The sequence below is a fragment of the Stegodyphus dumicola genome, chromosome 3 (assembly GCF_044657685.1).
Source record: "Stegodyphus dumicola isolate Sdum_Otavi_A_Nest chromosome 3, ASM4465768v1".
Classification (NCBI taxonomy): domain Eukaryota; kingdom Metazoa; phylum Arthropoda; class Arachnida; order Araneae; family Eresidae; genus Stegodyphus; species Stegodyphus dumicola.
In genome coordinates, this window is record NC_140770.1 from 238661449 (window position 1) to 238679152 (window position 17704).

Genomic DNA, 17704 nt, shown 5'->3' on the forward strand with positions numbered 1-17704 from the left:
AAAAAATACAAGTGGGATATAATGTCCATTTTCTACTGTATGAAACGTAAACATCTGAAAGAAAAATTTTGGGCAAAATGTGAAAGTGCTATCAACAAAAAACGTTTTTTTGTCACATAAGATCCTTAAATTTGAATCTGTTGAAAAACGAACTATATTATTTCTATCGTCATTAATCTGAAGAAGATTTTCATGTCGATAAGATATCACTTGCATTACATTTAATGCAGAATGCACATCAGAAATACATTTTGGAAGTGGAGGTAGGACTTTCCTTCTCTGTCGGAATGATGAGCTGCAACACTAGTCAGTTCTTTCCTGATCAATTTCTGAGGTTTTTCAGATGTATCTTCCGCTGCTTTCTGTTTAACACCGTTTGAAACAACTTGTCTAGAAATAGTCTTGCAACGCTCATGATTGTGACACAGATAAGATTTTGATAACACGTTATTTGTCTTATCAAGATAAAGTGTTGCTTTGCATTTTTTACTTCTACAACACCATCTTTGGTACTCTGCTTTTCCACAGTCCTTATAAAATTTATGTCCTGAAAAAAGATAGAGAATTTTTCCTCTCTGACTGCGAATAAACTCCATCATAGGTAAATATGCTTAAATAACGCCAATTTTAATTCAAGGTTGAATTTTATAACAGAAGCGAATATATTTTTTACCAAGATAGTCAAAGAATCGTTCGAAACTGATTGAAAATTTAACTATTTAAGGAATATACACCGACTTCCGGTTGTAGGGGGGAAAAAGGTCAGAGCCAATAGTTGTGCTCATGAAGAATGCCTTGTAGCCCCACATGTTGTTACAATGATGAATTTATTGCTTTCCAGAGTATTATGAAACCTTCTGCAAGTCCTCTGAAAATTCCTTTTGTGTTACAGAGCAATTAACAAAAGTAAATCTAAAGCGATGTATAAAAGAAATTAAACAAACAAAAAAGAAACGATTTTTCACAGACAATTCAGTGTTTCTCATCAATTAATTCAGTTCTTACTTCAAGACAAGGCAAAAATACATAAAAATTCAAAATATCTGTATTAAAAATTACGAAGTAAATCTTAAAACACTTATTTCATGGAATAAATTCCAGAAAGGATTAAGCATGACTAAATTCGCAATAATAATAGAAGAAGGCGTTATCTGTGTTGTTGCCGAAGCTTAGTTTCTCTAGATTGGCAACAAATCCACTATTCATTTATAAAAAAATATATTTCTTATTTTTATTTTCCTCTTGGCTACAGTTGGCTTCGAAAAATAAAATTGTAACCCTGTACGCAACGGGGGAAAGAAATTTTGATCGGCGCAGTTAGACTATAGCAGGACGAGGGGGGCATTTTCATCAGCGCAGTTGGAGTACATGTGTTATTATTTGTTTATTACACTTTCTTATTCTCATTAAATAAATATAATTTACATGCCGTACAGCTTGTGTTGTGCATTTTTCCAATACTAACCGTAGTCTTTGTGCACTGGACTGCAATATATAAAGCATTTGTAATGAAATCCAGAAAATGTTCCTTTTGATGTCATTTCAAAACAGAAGATGTATTTTATTTCCCAGTTCTCTATGAAAGCATGCAGAACCTATTTATCGGGCCCTGTTTGACAGTCTCATTCTGAGCATATGCCACAGAAATTAAAAAAAATATTCACTATGTTCCATCGATTTAATTTAATGTCTGCTGGACTTGTTTTTGGCTGTGCTAAGCAGCATATCCGGAACAACAAAATGTTATTCAGACCATGAACATCTTTGAAAAAAGAAACTGTCACTGCAATTTTTTATATTCCCTGTATAGCATGGCTTTATACTGACTGCAGTTAGAGATATAGTACAAAGACCTAGAATATTCGTGACATTGGCAGTTTCAGATTTGGAATTTTGCTGCATATTAGTTTAAATCCAGTAAGTTGTTAATTATAAAATTAAAAGTATGAAATGGTGATTTATGAAATAACAAAGTATGTATGACAAAAACGAAAAGCTCAATATTTATTTGCTTTATTAAGCATTTATTTCAATGTAACTTGTTTAATTTTTTGTGCTAACACTTTCTTTTTAATTCTATAGATAGAAATTCTTGTTCAGTAGCAACGTTGTCTGGGATTTACAAAAACAAATGAGGAGGAAGCAGTGAAATTACTACAGTATAAAGGGATTCCTCAAAGCTGAAAATTTTGTAAAAATAATCCTGAAATGATGTGTTTTACTAATTACGATACACCAAAATAAAGTTTCAATCTTAGATCTTGCCCAGAAAAAAGTCTCAGATCTCGCACTTGGTTTGAAGGATCGCATCTAAATTTCGGACCACCAGCGGCCGAGCGGTAAAAGTCGCTGAACACTGGTAATTCGGTCTGACGTTTGAATCCCGCGAACGGGCTGGCTGCATGGGCGTTTTCATGGTTTGCCCCGTGTGTAACGCGTATACAAGCCAGTTTCTCTTAGAAAGTTCTCCATGAAGGCATCCCTCCCCTTAGGCAGGTAGCCCTCGAGGCTTTTCCATAATCACACACGCATCTAAATTTCCTTAGAGCTGTAAAATTTATGTACCATTGGTACCATGGACTGACCTCGGTTGAGTTTTGTAATATGCAATACAATTGTTGATTGGAACAATTATATGCGGGAAATTTTTTAACCATTTTATATCTAGGTATGTCTCGTGCTTGTTTTTGAAGTCTGTTAATAAATATTTTATCAAATCCTAGTTGATTTCTCATTTAAACTACAATAGTGCACAATCCTAAATGTTGGAAATTATATCTTACAAATTTTAATTTTTATGAAAATTGTTAAAAAATATATAGAAGCATTTATCATGCCAGTAAATTGGAGTTAATCGCAATCGCGTGGACATTGAACAGGTTAAAAAGAATTCTTAAACGACCTAAGATTTACAATAGAGAAGCATTTACTGCAAAAGAAAAAATATTTCTAGTGTGTCAGCTAAGTAATTTGACAATTGTAGCGTTTAAATATTAATTACATTGGCAAAATGACAATTTTATGTGCTACCTCTCTTGCAAGAAATATATCTCATTTTAAAAGTATGAAAATATTTTAAGACTTGTTTTTAGCATTTTCCCCTTCTTATTATACAGCAAGGATTATATACACCATAAGTTTGGCATATTGTTTCTATTTTAGGTTATGTGCTAACACTTTCTCTTTAATTGAAACAAGAAATAACTATCTTGAAATTTAAAGTTTGAAAATTATGGTAATTTTTTTAATATTAATTAAATGACACTATTAAGCGTCAAGCTGATATAATTACAGAACAATTTTCAAATTTTAATTAAAATCAGATTTTTTAATGCATAATGAAAGCAATCTTTCAATGAAAATTTTATAAACAAAATGGTATAAATCAAAACTATTTACCATTAATTTAAATCAAAAAATGTTCTCGGATTAGAAAAGAAAAACCTTTCAAATTTTATTTAAACAAATTAAAATTTCTAAAATATGAAATGATGTAATATAGTCTAATTAATAATATATATATTATTAATTAGCATTTAAAAGATTAGCAAGTGCATTATAATTACAGATGGTTGAGTAATGATTATGTTTGGTATCCTGAGTTGTCAAAGATCTGATAGTAAGAGATGCAATTTGTTTATGCAGAAAGAAGAACGAGGATCATTTAGTAGTATCTTAACCATTGCTTGAGTGTGTACTGTTCCTATGATTTCTATGCCTGTTTGCTGGCTGTTCAGATTATATTGTGTTATGGTGAGCATAAAATATTAAAATTAATATATTCAATAAACAAAAATTTTTTTCCATACATGATCAAAGCATTTTGAAAAAACTGTGTTAGATCAGTATACTTTCTTAAAATTAAGGCGTACATTTTTGCAGTCATTACATTAAATAAAAATATTAAATAATTTCACTTTTTCATTCTAGAAGAATGAAAATCCATGCTTTCTTTTATAACCCTTGGTTCTTTCTGAGGGTATATTTAAGACCTTTTAGCAAAGTTGGTCTTTGTAAAAAGCATAAAGGATTTAGTTATTATAGTCATATAATTCGGGAATAATAAATTTCCAAATATTGAAATTATTTATTAATCCTAAATATTCATTTTTAATATTTAGGCATTGAGTGGGCTTTCTACTAAAAATACAGAACTTGCCACCATTGTTCAGATATAATTTCATTTTTTAAGAGATTTTTGAAGAATGAACCAAAAAAAATTGAGTACCACATATATTTTTGTTTTCATGCACTGTATTCATATAATAAATCTGTATTTATTTTGAAAAGTTTAGAATGAGAATTAAAGGGGTGCAGGTTGGTGGCATTTAAATTTCTCTTCACTTTGTGGCATTTGTGTATATAGCAGAGCTTAAATTGCTCCGGTACTTCTCAGTTTGCGAGATAAATTATAATTTCAGCTGGAGCCCTAAATAAAAGGGCTCAGGCACATTTTTAGGCAAGTGAACGACAATTTTAACACAGAAATTTTGTTTTAATAGTAAATATGTCTTAAAAATCTGATTCTAATTTCTGAATGCAAGCCTTTTTTTCCATCGCGCTCAAGCCTTCTACAGAGGTTGAGAATTTTGAGGAAAGAAAAGCCACCCAATTATATGTCAAAGGCTTATTCTCCAGGATATGCAATGAATTTATGAGAGCGGGTAAATATTGTATTCCTCAAAGAACTAAAAGTGACACCCTGGTCGTTCACGTTCCATGATAGTGACTTCCTTCTGCAGAGCTGTAGACTTTCTGAATGATGTAACCAAACGGGGGACCACTGCTGCCACTTGTACCGAGAAGTCTTATATTTATTCTCAGTTGTATTCAGGAAAAAAAATCGGGGAAAATTTCTGCTTGATGGCTAGAATTATATCGACAGGGCATCGCGATCAGGTAGTCTTGAACTCTTCCCTCTTTATCTTCAAAGTTACACTTTTCAGTTAGACTTCTTTCCATACCTTCATACTGTTTCTAGAATTCTCACTATTCTCTTTAGTGGAGCTATTATCGTTTTATCTTTTTTCCTTGGTTTGTTGCAAAAAAAGACTGATACTTGTCATCCCTTGGAATAGTACATTTTATGTATAATTAGGGCTTAAACTCGGACGGACATTGGCTGAGCTGCTTCTTAGCATCTAAGTATAATTGTAATTCCCGACGATGCCTCAAATAAGACGAGGACCGATACTTTTTTTTTCTATTTAACTATTCAAAATTAATTTAATAATTTATTAAATTTCTCTTTATATTTACATTTTTCTTAATTTAATTAAATTAGTTAATTTAATCAAATTAATTAATATTAATTTTATTATTTATTTATTTATTTTTCTTTTTTCTTTTCTTCCTCACAGTCTTCTATAGGGCTCCGGCACTTCTAATTTTAGAAATTAAGCCCTGGTATATAGCATGGAACAATAAGTCCTCAAGAGTTAATGGGAACGGAAGAGGGGTAGATGATCTTTGGATCTATCTCCTGGTCATTGTTTCAAAATGAGATAGAGTTGGGCAAATTCATATCGTCACTTATAATGTGTCCAAGGTTTAAACTAATGACAGACATAACCAAGTGCACTCTTGGCCAATGATTTCGAAGACGTTTTTGATGTTACTATCAGAGGAGTCTGTGATTATATTTAGAATTTAACTAAATCAAAAGTTACTGTGTGTTATTAATTGCTTCAACATTCAATTAATTTATTATTAAATAATTAGTTAAGTGATTTTTCCTTCTATCGTGTCTGAATTATTTTAATCATTTCAATATACATATAGAAACTATAAATTTATTCATTATTCCATAATGTAATGGATGAATTAATATGCTTAACAATTGCAATCTAATGTGCTTTCAGCTGTTGCAAAAAAATGCCTTCAAACCTTCTTAACTAGGGCAATTAAAATAATACTGATATCTTAAGTGAAATTCATTGTACGAAATATGAGGTACTGGAATATAATGAAAAGTGATAAAACATATTGCCCATTAGGTGGAACAATTCTATGTTCAGATACATGTTTATGAGACTGCCTTTATCGTCACCATTTTGACGGTATTTACTAACAGTGAACTCTGTGAATGTATAGCAGAATAAAAATATTATATTATTAATTGTTATTTTACCGGCACGAAAGTAGTTGGTGAAGACTTCTTTCACCGAATCAATTGGGCGTAAGCAATTCCACGCTTCAGCAACATCACATCGATGTGTATGAATGAAACTTTAATCAAAGTGCACAGATTCTTTTTTACATACTCATCACATCTTGTATACTTATTATTATTTTTTTTAATTCTGACATGCAAAGCAGCTAAACATTCTTTATTTCTGAAACTAGCCCACAAAAAGAAAAACACCGGAAGAAATTTAGTCTTGCATGTTGACACACATAATCTTTCTTAAAAATAAACTTTACTCTTTGCCGATTTGCATTGTTTTAATCCAATACACGTGGGAAACAGCTTTAAAATGTATTTTGCAATTCTCCCATATATCTTCACTATTAAGATCACATTTGATCTCAAAGTCGAAATCCTCTTTTCTTCCGAACTTGGAAGACACTACTTCGTAGGAATATCCATCAAATAAAATTTTATAAAATTCATTTTCCACTTCATTTGACATACTCGCAGTCATCACAAATTTGAAACATCAATCGACAGCGTTACTTCCTTTTGCGCATTCGGTCCACCAGCGGCCGAGCGGTAAAGTCGCTGAACACTGGTAGTTCGGTCCGAGGTTCGAATCCCGCGAACGGGCTGGCTGCATGGGCGTTTTCGTGGTTTTCCCCATGTGTAACGTGTATACGAGCCAGTTTCCCTTAGAAAGTCCTCCACGAAGGCATCCCTCCTCTTAGGCAGATAGCCCTCGAGGCTTTGCCATAATCACACACACACACACACACCTTTTGCGCATTCACTTGGTGTCACAATTTCGCCAAGACCTGATAAATCGCCAAATTTAGTCGCGGGTTGCGTTTTCTAGGGAAGAAGTAAAAATACGCACCCCGGAATCGAATGTACGAGTAACAAACATACCTAAATGTTTCAAACAGTTCTTATTTACTGAATAATCCATAGCAGAAAAATGAAAGGAGCAGTTTCGTTTTATGATGTTATTCTAATTTAAATATCAAATCTTGAATCAAAGGTTTGAGATTCGCAAAAATCTGATCATGTAAATTACAAAATGCATATGTACTACTGCTACAAATCTCCATAATAATAATTATAATAACATAAGATTATAAGATAAGATAAATTATAAGATTTTGATAATAATTATAAGATTATATAATGTGTGTGTGTGATTATGGCAAATCCTCGAGGGCTATCTGCCTACGGGGAGGGATGCCTTCGTGGGGGACTTTCTACGGGAAACTGGCTCGTATACACGTTACATATGGGGAAAACCACGAAAACGCCGATGCAGCCAGCCCGTTCGCGGGATTCGAACCTCGGACCGAACTACCAGTGTTCAGCGACTTTACCGCTCGGCCGCTGGTGGGCCTAAGATTATATAATAATTATAAGATTATTATATAATATTATAAGATAATTATCAGATTTTGAAAGATTTTGAAAAGCGACATAAAGTGCATTTTTTGAGTTTTATATTTTTAACTTCGAAGTGATCACAATAAAGTAAATACCAAATATTTTTAACATGCACGACAGAGCTACGAAATTTATAGGATAAATTAAAAAGACGTAAAAACAATGTTTTGGCCCGAAAACTGAAAAAGATTGTCTTTTGTAATAATTTTTGTAGAAAATTAAGTGCTCTACGGCTTTAATTTTCTTCCGTCTAAATGTCTCTTCAGTTTTATTTTATTTATTTTTTGTCTATTCTTAATTCGTTCTCCTATATTAATAAAAACTATTTATTGATCAGCAATAAGTAAAAGAATAATAATAAATATTCTTAGGACATGTACATATCCTTCGAGAACCTTCCAGAAAAGCTGCAAGCTGTTATGATTGTATAAACAATATATAACTCTCAGGCATATGTCAACACTCCAAGTTCAGAAGATAATACTCTTTCTCTTTTAGCTTTTACTTTTATTTCGGTTAATGAAAATCTGTACTTAAGGTTCAAAAGATGATGATATCATGATAATACTGAAAAACATGTTCGAGGTTTTTGGTCTTGTTTACACATAACATTCGTTAAATTCATTCTTTGCAACTTCTACTGTTTTATTTCGAATATATGCACTGCCACAAATACAATAAATAAATAAAACCTGAAAAAAGTCGTTTGTCAGTAAATTACTAAAATTTTATTCCTGTTTTAATTCAAAGATAATTCTATTTTAATTCAAAGATAATTCTGAGGTTTCAGAATAAATTATGTCATTTTATTATTAATAACTTTATTAAGTTAATTTGAAGATATATGAATAATTTGGATTCCCATTCCTTCTCCGTTCTATAGTATAAGAGGTTCTGTTGATCCAAGTTGAAACGAATGGAAGAAGGAAAGTCTGAAGATAATTTTCTGGTGAAAAGTAAGAGAAGTTAGAAGAAATGCATTCGTTAGTATAACAGACTACAAAATTAGCTTTTAACATTAGATTCACTATATATTCTTTTCGCTTTATGGTCACATGATCTTGATACAACAAACGCAATCATAAACGTGAACTAGAAAGGCAAGGCACTTATAAATTTTTCAGATCTCATTCGTCACTTAACGATTATATTTGTTTTATCACAGCATGGAAGAAGTGGAAGAGGAAAACAACAGCTGTTGTTTTCTCGAGAAGAAGGAAATTGTAAAATGCAGCCGTGTCCGGTGGCGTAATTAATAGACTCAGATTTATCTTTTAATTTATTCACACCATCAACGTAAACTATATATACTTTGTACAAATAGAAATATATAAAAAGGTAGGATTGTTAAATTTATAAAGTTACCACACTGAGTATACTGAGCAATCGGCCTCTCTCACCGAAAGCCAGTCTCCAACTTACCGTTTTTCCGCCTAGAGGGCGCTACCTATTTTCAGGGTTACAGTTTCGGAGGACCAGGCACTACAGAAATACTAATACTTTCTTTTCATGGTGATAGATAGAAGATAGAAGCTATAAAGATGCCTCAAAAATACGTAATTAAATTATTAGTAGTAATAAAAGAACAAACCTTATTTTCCTCAGAGTTTCCAAACATTTAACTTTCTTAAAACAATGATTTAACAAATTCATAGTTTTGGCGTTGTCACAAAGATCTCATTTAGAGGATTTAAATAATGTTACAGTTTTTAAATACAAATGTATTTAAATATTATTAAATATTTTAAATACATTATCAAATATTATTAGGATTCTAATTATAATTCCATGCTGTAATAAGAGGCAAAACAGCAAAAGAAACATTACCTCATATTTCGGATGATGTGCCAGAGTTCTTGTTTCAGTGGATCCATAGTGGAGCCTCATGCAAGCCATATTCTTGCTTTAAAATAATTAAAGAAATTCATATTTAAACACAATACTATAAAACATTCCTCTAAAATATTTCTTGTTGGAAGTAGGTAAGGTAAAAATGAGTACCGATGTCTACTGCGCAACAACACTAAATTTCAAAAAAGGCACTTAATTTTTATTCTTCAAATTTAAGTTTCGTTACTTGATTTTCAATTACCGTCCAAGCAGAGGCGAAGTTTGTTAGCTTCGAATTGACGCATTGTAAATTTTTAAAGATTTAATAAAGGGTACTTTAACCCTTCTTTTGTGTAATTTCCTGCTATTCCAGTTTTCAGACAGAAATTGATCTACTGGACCCTACAACCTAATAAACCTTTGTAAGTAGGAATATATTTTATAAAATTCAAGGGAAGAAAAGCCAATATGTTGATGGGATGTGAATTTCGCATAAAAACAATTTTTAAACCCGCTTCTTAAATTTCTTACTGATGTCATAGGTGCTTGAATATTTTCACTACCGTCAAAATCGGAAATAATGATAGCAAATTCCTTTTCTGTCATAAAATTTTCTGATTATTGACTTATTCTATATTTTTGTATAATATAGTATCAATACAGTTTTCTTAAAATACAAAATTACAGTTTTAGAAACAATTCTTATTAAGTATATGAAAATAAAAGGAAGGAGATAAAGAAGCAAAACAAAGGAGGGGGAATTATCTTCAAATTTTGTTTCAAGAAGAATTAGAAAATGGCATCTTAATTTGCAACAACCTACATTTAAGTAACAGTACTTCCCATAAAATACTTTTATGAAATTAAAAGGAAATGAAGCCAACTTGAATCCTAGGTGCTTCAAAATGATAAAACACTTAAATTCAATTCAAAGAAAATATATTCCAACTAAGATAATTGCGTTCACAAAACTTTTGATTATAGTTTCAAGAAGGTTTTAAAGAAATATTTTAAAATTTTAAAATTATAAAAGACCTAAGATTTAAAAAAACTGATTTATATGCAGTACTCAGTTTAACACTCAAAACAGTTTAAACTGAGAAGTTAGCTGTGCTACTAGTTTACAAATCAGTCCTCAAATATTAATGATGTGAAACATCTAATATTATAATTAAAATGAGTACATGGCTTATATATGCATAGAAAAGAAGAAACCTATACATATTTTATATAAGACAAATAGAGAAATAATACATACATTATGCAAGACAATTAAATGAAATAATTCATGAAATTCGGCACAAAATACAGAATCACCATCAGCTATAGCCAATATTCATAGGACATAAAATTTATAATAATATGAAACAATATATTCTAAAATACAGTAATGACTTATCTCAATATATGTTTTATAAAAAGAACAAATTAATGCAACTTCTTAAAATAATATTTTTTAAATAAAAGAAACTTCATGCTAACATCACTGTTTTCCAAAAGTTTAGCAACAAATATAAATATTGCTATTAATCGGCTGCAAGTATTTCGAAATTCTTAAAAATTGGATAGGTACAACAACAACTGGTACACTAAACTGGTGACAACTGGTGACGGTAATGAATATTATTAAATACTTTATACTTTCGTAAAGTAAGCTCAAATACGTTGCCTCGCACGCACCAACTCACTTGAACAGGATGGCGGACAAATATATATTAAGAGAAGAGTGCAAAAAGTTATTTTCTGCTACTTTATTCTCCTAGGAATCAAAACTTAACTACGAATGGTCAAAGATCGTACATCCATTTTAGCCATTAACAGACCACAGGCCACATGTGCTTTTGGAGTTAAGGTTAAGAAAAAATACATAAATAAAATGATAAAAAATAAATAAAAAATAGAAGCATAAATTATATAATGGGAGTACCTATTATTTCATCTGAATAAAGTTCATGGCGCACATTACTTATCATTATGAATAACTCATTTCATATAAAATGTTTTTAATACATTTCAAAAAATAAAAATCACTCACCTCATTTCTTCATGAGATTTAAAAATTTTACGCACTTGCATTCTTTCATATAGTGAAGATTCCTAAAATAAAATTCTAAGGTTAAAGCAGAGTAGGAAACCTATTTGATTTATATATAGCATCATAGAAATTTATTTAAATTATTTCTGCACTTTTCTTGCAAATCAAAAACAACAATATCATAACATTTCACACTGAAATATACAGTTTTATATCTATATTTACATAAATACACAAATTAGTAGACGGACCAAAATGTGCATCCGAAGGTGAAACCGTGGTAATTTCCGTTAAAGATGAAACACGAGAAGAAATTAGCATTATGTAATTACTAGAGCAAAATCTATGAATTATGTAAAAATCATGTAAACAACATTCAAGTGTGTAAAACAAAAACCTAATTTCGAGCATATCTGCAAAGGGATGATTATCTTATGATAATATCAAATAACCATAAAGAAAAAAGAGAAAAACTTTAAATAAGTTTTGTTCAAAATATGAAACGAAAAAAATTCACCCATTTTTTTAACTATTCATTCCAAAAAAAATAAATAAATAAAAATTATTTTTATTTTTATTTTTTTTTTGAAATATATAAAAAATAGGACATAACAAAGTAGGAATTAATAAATATAAAACAGGGTTATTAACATCAGGATTATTCATCTGCATGCGCATATATAAACTTTCGGACAATATTAAATTTAAGATTTCTGTATCCAAAGTAACAGAAATGTGTCACTTAAGTCATTCTGCTTACTAAAAGTACCTTTTGAAATAAAATCAACAGGTTGTCATATAGGTATACATACCGATATATATATATATATATATATATATGATAATTTACACGCCTGAGTGCGCTCTCTCTCTCACACACACACACACTATATATATATATATATATAGTGTGTGTGTGTGTGTGAGAGAGAGCGCACTCAGGCGTGTAAATTATCACATTAAATTTTTGTTCTCAGCAGTTCGAATTCGAGGTCTCAATAAATGTTTGCGGAATATTAAAGGATATTGACATAAAAGAAATTGTTACTTGCTGAAAAAGTATTAAAACCATTTACAAAAATCACTCAACATAAATTATGATGCTTACTGATTAGTTAACTGGAAAATATTGAAATTAAAGTCAAATTTATAGACAGAAATTTTAAAATAATTATTAGTTCTTTACCATATCCCATAACCTGGAGTTAACTGAAACCTCGCAAGGACACAACTCCTATTTCCTTGCAATTATATTTCATCATAAGACACACATCAGTAAATGGTTACATACCAATTAATGTAAAGCTCTTGTTTCCTTACCTCTTTTATGGTTGGCACCCCTAAGATATTCTAGATCAATGTTATTCTCCTTGGCTAAATGTGACTACAACGTTTGCATAAAATGATCTATAGAAGACACTAATTTTACGCATACCTACGTTTCTTGCATCTGTGCTAATACACATTTTTAACTGTTTGGTGATTTTATATCGCACTATGCTATTTCATAGTATTTGTGTCTTACTCTGTACCTAAATCTTCTATAAACCCCGATATAACAATATCTTGCCAAGAAGTAGGTAGCTTCTTTTTGCAACCATGTCTGTAACTTCAGTCCTTCAACGGGTTATATGTTATTTTTTCATCTATTTTTTGGATTCTCCGAATAGTAAAAGGGAAGTTATACCATTTATTTAATATTATTATTTTGCAACTATTTGAAACTATATTGTAGGCGATATGTAGGAAGTTATCTGCTAAAATTGTTCAAGCATCTGATTTCTGATGTTATTGAATTCTGTATTCTTTGGATACATAAACTGGTATCAAACTGGTAACAGAGTTAAAGCGGATTTATCGCTGCATCTGAAGTTCATAGCACAGTCTTGAGAAGGTTTTAAAACACACCTTTTTATTAAATAAGAGCTTGAACATAAACGCACGACTTGTGCTTACAAATCAACCACTACTTGTGGTGACGTAATCTGATGTAAGAGTCAATTTGAAATTTAAAACCAAGTCTAGTAGTGAAAGGCTACACAACTGATTTAACTCGAAGTTGGTTCAAAATTTTTCACCGACATAACAATTTAAATGTTGGTAGTTATACTCAGAAGCGAAATATTATAACTCATCAAAGCTAACGAAACATAGTAACGTAGCTTCAAGAGGCAGAAACACTCCTCTCTCTCTGTCTTACAGTCCGAAAAACCTCAATCTAAATACTCCTAACCTGATTTGTATAATCATAAATCATAAAATATCTGGTTAAATTAACAAAACAGAACTTTATAATGATTTACATTTATTGTTTTTATGTTTATACCCATATGCATGCTTTCATTAACCAATATAAAACTTACGTTAATTACCTGCCTAAGTGGTTCGGCATCTGTAGCAACATATTCAAATTGAACTTTACTGGAACAAAATATGAAAAAGATTATTGCATTCGAAATATAATGAAATAGGCAGTTTCAATTAATATTTCATAGAATATCTTACATCAAGTACTTATTACTATAGATCAAATAGCTTATTTTACTCTATCTGAAATTGTTAAAATGCTTTATATTTTACAAAATTACTCAAGTAAAGTTGTTGCTATATTTTCGAAGCCATAAAGATATTTTGCTTTTATGGATAGCAATTTTCATTCTTTATGCAATTTAAAAACTTCAAGCATACATGAAATATATTAATAAACTTCAGTTGTTAATTTCAGCAAATTTAAGATACATAGCTCGACATGTTAAACACTCTCGAAGTATAATTTAGATATGTTTAACGCCAAGTATATTTTATTATCTTGTTATTAAGTTATATAAATGTAAAAAAGAATAATTTATTAAAATCTACAGTAACTTTCCGGTTGATAACTGTTTCTAATTAAATTACATTTAAGTTTAACATCTAAAATGTAACATTTTATCTTCTTTAAAAGCAGAAATTTGAGATCTTGATAACTGTCAACTTAATTCAATATCCGAATAAATGAGCCTATTCTGGAAGCGAAAAAACTGCAAGGCTATACATATATTCAAGTAAAAAATTAAGAGAATTTGAAAATTATATCTACTTTTACGAAAGTCATTTAACTAAGCTACTAATTATGCCACCGAAGAATTATGCAAATATTCAAAGTCGAAGTAACTTCTAGAAATGTACAAAATGATGTTGAACATAGAGTAAAAAAATACAGTTTCATTTCAAAAGTTTTATATTATCATTGACAACTACCCCTTCACCAGAATCCGTGAGATTTCTCGATGTGTGAGTCACAAAAAACCTACACGTGTTCTAACAAGACTTTATACTAGCAAAGACCGCTAGTAAAACTCAGATGTAGTTGGAGAATAACTTTTTGGACCATACTGACTCATGACATATAGCCTACTCATCTGACTGCAGTCTTGACTATTATATGTGGGGCGCGGTTAAAAGGAACACTATAAAAACTGACCATAACACTGAAAATAAGCATAAAGATCAGAATAGTCCAGTTATTTCAAGACGTGCGTCCTGAATTTATAAAATGCTTCTATTCTCTCTTCAGAGATCATCTAAAAGCAGTAATTGATGCTTCACCAAATACATTCCATCTACAAAGCATTACTGTGGGAGTCATCAACATCCAATGCTGAATTAGAATACCAGATGACGTACCCATCACAGCCCAGCGCAGTAAGAATCATCCCAGACAGCGCTGAGACCTGGTCGAGAGCGGAGGGCAGACGTGAGCAGACGGCTCACACGTCTTCAAGAGTTTATGAACTTAGATTGTGCTTTTGATGTTATGCCTTTAGGTGTAAAAGGACTACATCATTATGTTAATCCTGCATACCGTTAACTTCATCTTTATTTACTTTTTCTTATTTACTTTTACTTCTTTCTATTAAACAAACCATTTAAATATTACTTCGTGCTCTCATGCTGTGAATTAAGTCAAATTCTACAAAAAAATATGGCGCCCAACGTGGGGCCTCGAATTCCAAAATGTGCGAGTAGTAGAACTGTGCGTTGAACTAACTGAGTGAACTGTTCTCCCAAGTTATTCGATTTATTGGATTACTCGTATAAAGTGTGGAATACCCAATTAACGACGATCATCTGTCGGGTGAGTACAAAACTTTCTTTCCAATATGAAGTTAGTAGAAATTCCAGAATTGGAAGCAGCTTTAAAGAACCGTAAAAGTTCTGAAATCAAAAGTTTGCATAAGCTTATTTTTAATACTGATGGAGACCGAAATAACCGGAAAAGATTACGTGAATTTTCTGGCTTTATATTTAAACCAGATTCTGAAGAATTTAATAAAAAAATAGATGCAGTGCAGAATAGTTTTACTTTGAATGAGTTAATTAAAGTTTGCAATGTATTGTGCATAAATTCAGAAGGTTTAAAAACGGAAGTCGTAACCCGAATTGTCTCTTTCCTATGTGATTTATCTGTATTATTTGAAAATATTTTGCATGAAGAAACTAGTGATATTGCAGATAAAACTATTAATAAAATTTCTGAAGTAATGCTTGATGATAATCAAAGAGACAATCCTGATTTTAATGAGTCTCAAATAAACAACAGTATGCAGCTTCCAATTCAAGATCATTTTAAACCTCATCTTAGTTTTTCCGATATTGAAAGTATTGTTAATCCTTTTTTTGGTAATTCATATGAAAACGTTGATAAATGGATTGATGAATTTGAAGATGTTATAAATTCTTTGAAATTAAGTGATTTGCATTAATTAGTTTTTGTTAAAAGATCATTAAAAGGTAAAGCGAAACTATTTATTCAGAGTGAACCTAAAGTTAATGACTGGTGTAAGTTAAAAAAGCTTTTGAAATCTGAAAATGGTAAAGCTTTTAATTCTGCTGAATTGCATGAAATGTTATGTAAGCGTAAATTAATGCCTAATGAATCTTTAGATGAGTATTTTTTGAAAATGAAAGAAATGTGTTCGCGAGGTAACATTGAAGATGCTTCATTAATTAAATATGTTATTGATGGTATTCCCGATTCTGTGGTTAGGAAAACTATACTATATAGTTGCGAAACGATAACTGAATTTAAACAAAGGCTTAAAATTTATGATAAAATGAGATCGGACAATGATAAGTTTAAAAATTCGAAACTGAAAGTAGACACTCAAGTTAAAGATAGAAGTAAGCTTTCGTCATCAAACCGAAATCAATCTAACCTTAATAAGGTCAAATGTTTTAATTGCCAGAAATTTGAGCATTATTCAAAGCATTGTGTAAACAAATCGAAGGGTGTAAAATGTATAAAATGTAAGAAGTTCGGGCATTATTCAACGGACTGTCCAGAGCGGAACCCCGAGACACAACAAGCAGCTTTATTACAACGAATTTCCGACAAGGATAGAATTATGAAGACTGTAGAAATAAATAATCATTTAGTTGATAGTTTAGTTGACACTGGTTCAGATGTAACGATATGCAGCGTAGAGTTACACAAGCACATTGGTTCTCCTAATTTAAATTGTAGCGATATCACATTAAACGGAATTGAATCAAAGCAAACGTACCCCATCAGCTTTTTCATTTCTGATATTTCAATTGATGGTTTTTTACTTCGTACGAAAATTTATGTTGTTAAGTCATTATGTAATCAAATTGTATTAGGTTTGGATGTATTGAGTCAGTTTAACTTCTCTTTTACCGAGAATGGCCTTCAAATAATTTCTCATCGGAATAAAAGTAATGTAAACTTGATAACTGCTGAGTCATATCGAAATTCTAACGTTCGTTGTGTTATGGGAAATTTGAATATTGCTGTGTCATTGAAGAAAGTTTATGATCCTTCTCAGTCGTCTGACGTCTCTGTTAATGTAAACAAAAGTCCCGAAAGCGGAAGTAGCTCAACGTTTAATTACCTTTCACATCTGGTGAATGCTATTTCTGTCAACGAAATTGATTTATCGCATATTTCGAATGCAGAACATAAAGAAAGACTGTGTAATTTAATTACTTCGTACCAGCCTCGGAAAAATAGACAATCTGACTTCAAGATGCAAATAAATTTATGCGATGATATTCCTGTCTGTCAAAATAGAAGATACATATCTTTCGCGGAACAAAAAGTTGTTGACGATCAAATTAAGGAATGGTTGAAAGAGGGCATAATAAAGCCTAGCAATTCTAATTATTCGGCGCCTATTGTTTTGTGTAACAAGCGTGATAATTCGAAACGTTTATGTATAGATTATCGGAAATTGAATAAGAAGATTATTAAAGACAAATTTCCACTGCCTTTA

The 17704-nt window shown here is 30.9% G+C and overlaps 2 protein-coding genes across 4 annotated transcripts in view; one reads left to right on the forward strand and one right to left on the reverse strand.

Moving 5' to 3' along the window:
• Positions 1-17704, forward strand: part of LOC118191601 (degenerin mec-10-like) — a 174781-nt gene that overhangs the window by 17423 nt on the left and 139654 nt on the right. The gene's annotated exons all lie outside the window — the stretch shown is intronic.
• The window catches only part of LOC118191608 (epithelial sodium channel subunit gamma-like), a 76641-nt gene that overhangs the window by 8715 nt on the left and 50222 nt on the right, over positions 1-17704 (reverse strand). The window contains exon 9 of the mRNA XM_085812297.1: positions 9392-9467. Within this exon, the coding sequence (XP_085668423.1) occupies positions 9392-9467 (76 nt within the window). The remainder of the gene's footprint in view (positions 1-9391; positions 9468-17704) is intronic.